Raw genomic sequence first — 3,351 nt, 5'->3', positions numbered from 1 at the left:
AATTTATTGGTCGACCTAAAACGCAAACGATTAATTGACGGTATTACCAAATTGGGTTCCCGCGGTAGTCTTGACTTTAGCCAACAGACAGCAGTCAAAGTAATAGTAGAAAATTCTATTTATCATGCTATTTTAAGTAAATATCCAGATATAACTACGCCTAACCCAAAATTTAAATGTGTTAAACATTCCACAGAACATCACATAGAAACAGTCGGTCCACCCGTGCATAGTCGCCCTAGGCGATTGCACCCTAAGCTGTTAGATACAGTTAAAAAAGAATTCGAGTTCATGATTGAAAAAGGTATTTGTCGATCTTCGAAAAGCCCTTGGTCGTCTCCTTTGCATGTTGTCAACAAAACTTCAGGCGGAATACGTCCCGTTGGGGATTATCGAAGGCTAAATGCAAAAACTGTCCCAGACAGGTATCCTATTCCACATTTGCAGGATTTTTCTTCTTCATTGTATGGAAAGAAAATTTTCTCTAAACTTGACATTTTTCGTGCTTATCATGCAATTCCAGTTCATGAAGAGGACATCGAAAAAACGGCAATAACTACTCCGTTTGGTCTTTTTGAGTTCCCTTTCTTAAACTTCGGGCTTTGTAACGCAGCTCAGTCTTTCCAGCGCTTTATTAACGAGGTTTTGAGAGACTTGGATTTTTGTTTTGCATACCTTGATGACATCCTAGTATTTTCAAAAACAGAGGACGAGCACATAGGACATCTGGATCAAATTTTTCAAAGACTTAATGATTACGGAATTCAGTTAAATACTTCAAAATGTGTCCTAGGGGTACCTGAGTTGTCATTTTTGGGCCATATAATTTCATGCAAAGGAATAAAACCTTTACCAGAGAAAGTACAATTAGTTTTGGATTATAAGGAACCAAAAACTGTAAAGGAACTGTGCGCATTTTTGGGTCTAATAAATTTTTATCGCAGATTTATTCCCAAGGCAGCTAAAAAGCAGGCTATTTTAAATGAATACCTTAAGAATACCCCCAAAAACAAATAAAGAAATACAGCTCTCCGACGAAGCCAGAATTGCCTTCAATGAATGTAAACAACAGTTAGCTGAAGTAACCTTGTTGGCTCATCCATCAAACAATGCTGAACTTGTTTTATGTATGGATGCCTCAGATTTCGCGATAGGAGGTTCTCTTAACCAAGTAATCGATGGTGGTCTTCAGCCTCTTGGGTTCTTTTCTCGAAAACTTTCCGACACAGAAAACCGCTATAGTACATACGATCGGGAATTGTTGGCCATTTTTGCGGGGATAAAACATTTTCGGTACATGCTAGAGGGAAGACAGTTTTGTGTATATACTGATCATAAGCCTCTTACTTTTGCATTTCGCCAAAAATCTGAAAAATCCTCACCTAGGCAAAATAGGCAACTAGATTACATTGCACAATTCACAACAGATATCCGTTTTGTTAAGGGGTCTGAAAATATTGCTGCTGACACTCTCTCTCGGTTATCAGTTTTAGATACTCCCTCTAATGTCGAGTCCTCTACTGAGCTTGAAAAGGCATGCATGTTTCCTGCCTCGAGTGTCAACCAGATAGATCTTCCTTCGTCGACGGACTTTGTTGCTATCGCAGCAGAACAGAAGTTGGATACAGAGCTACAGAAACTTCTTGTTTGTACGGCGCCAGAAAACAGTCTCAACCTACAGCCCATGCAGCTTGGCCAGGGCACAACTCTATATTGTGATGTGCGAGATGCAAGTATCCGTCCATACGTCCCAGTGAAGTTCCGCAGGAAAGTTTTCCTGAACTTTCACCGCTTGTCACACCCAGGCATTAAAGCTTCGCGTAAACTACTGCAGAAGCGTTTCGTTTGGCCCGGGATGCACAAGGACATAGCGGAATGGACTCGTGATTGTATTCAGTGCCAGAGGTCTAAGGTGCACCGACATACAGTTAGCCCTCTGAAAAGCTTCAATCTGCCTTCACAACGGTTTAGCCACGTCCACGTCGACCTCGTTGAACCACTCACTCCTTCGAATGGATATCGTTATTTGTTAACTTGTGTTGACCGCTATACCCGTTGGCCAGAAGCCGTCCCTCTGGTTGACATTTCTGCAGACACAGTAGCACGACAGTTTTACAGAACGTGGATCTGTCGGTTTGGAGTTCCAGATTTCGTCACTACTGACCGAGGTAGACAGTTCGAGTCCGAGCTCTTTACGTCTCTTACAAAGTTTCTGGGAATCTACAAAATTCGGACATCACCCTACCATCCGTCTTCTAATGGACTGGTGGAAAGGTTCCACCGTTCCCTCAAGCAGTCGTTACGCTGTCACACCTCGACTCATTGGGATGAGGTTCTTCCTACAGTGCTTTTGGGGCTCCGAACAGCTTACAAAGCTGACCTTTCTGCAACCGCTGCCGAAATGGTGTACGGCTCATCCTTGCGTCTTCCAGGAGAGTTTTTCCAGCCCATGGACACCAGCATAGTCCTCGACCCTACCAAGTTTGTGCACAAGCTGAGAGACTGTATGTCATCCTTAAAGCCAGTGCCTACTAGTGCCCACTGCAAACGCAGTCCTTTTGTGCAGAAGGACTTGTTAACGTCGACTCATGTGTTCCTTCGCATTGACTCTCTACGAAAGTCTTTGGAGCCAACTTATTCCGGTCCTCATGAAGTGCTCGCTAGACAGGAAAAGACTTTTCGCATTAAAATCAACAACAAAGAGGCAGTTGTGAGTATAGATCGGCTAAAACCTGCTTTCCTTTGGGTTACGGATACTGGATCAACCCCATCACCTCCAGTACAACCTGAAAAATTGACTCCGGCATCCTTGGAACTACCTACTAGTGTTCCATCGAAAACCACAGACGAGTTTTACACCACGCGATCAGGGCGTCGTGTTCGATTCCATAAGTATTCATAAAGCGTTTCGTTGTCACTGGAGGGGGAGTACTGTGGGGATTCCAGGTCAGTGGACTCCGGAACTCCTCTGACAGCTCCTCCTCTGTTTTACAGCTCCAGTTGATCAGCGCAATCAGTAGCGAACACGCGCGCTACTCAACTCTGCTCAGGAGAGTTAACTCACGTGCGCTCCATCGAAGCGAGGTTGTTCCTGGAGAGCTTGCGACCAGGTGTTTCGCCCGACAGCGAACCTTTCAAATGTTACCTTTTACTGGTTAAAAGTTTTAATGTTTTAGTAGCCTTTGCTCAGTTTTTAATGTTCATGTAGATCTTTTATAAAAATAAATAGTTTTAAAGGATAAGCATTCCAGCGTCCTTACGTGTGTAGGACATGGACGCCACCGCCCAGCAAAAGTGAATTCCGGGGGACAGTGCTCAGGACCAGCCGCGCCGCCGCCGGTGGACGGTGGT

General features: G+C 44.1%; 1 protein-coding gene across 1 annotated transcript; it reads left to right on the top strand.

The window, feature by feature from the left end:
* The first annotated feature begins 2,401 nt into the window (after positions 1-2,401).
* LOC129224137 (uncharacterized) lies at positions 2,402-2,902 on the top strand. The gene has a single exon (XM_054858552.1). It carries the CDS (start codon positions 2,402-2,404, stop codon positions 2,900-2,902), a length of 501 nt encoding a protein of 166 aa, XP_054714527.1.
* Positions 2,903-3,351: the final 449 nt, after the last annotated feature.

This window comes from Uloborus diversus, chromosome 6, assembly GCF_026930045.1.
Source record: "Uloborus diversus isolate 005 chromosome 6, Udiv.v.3.1, whole genome shotgun sequence".
In the NCBI taxonomy this organism is placed as follows: domain Eukaryota; kingdom Metazoa; phylum Arthropoda; class Arachnida; order Araneae; family Uloboridae; genus Uloborus; species Uloborus diversus.
The sequence above is the reverse complement of the archived record's forward strand: the minus strand, read 5'-3'. Positions and strand labels throughout refer to the sequence as shown.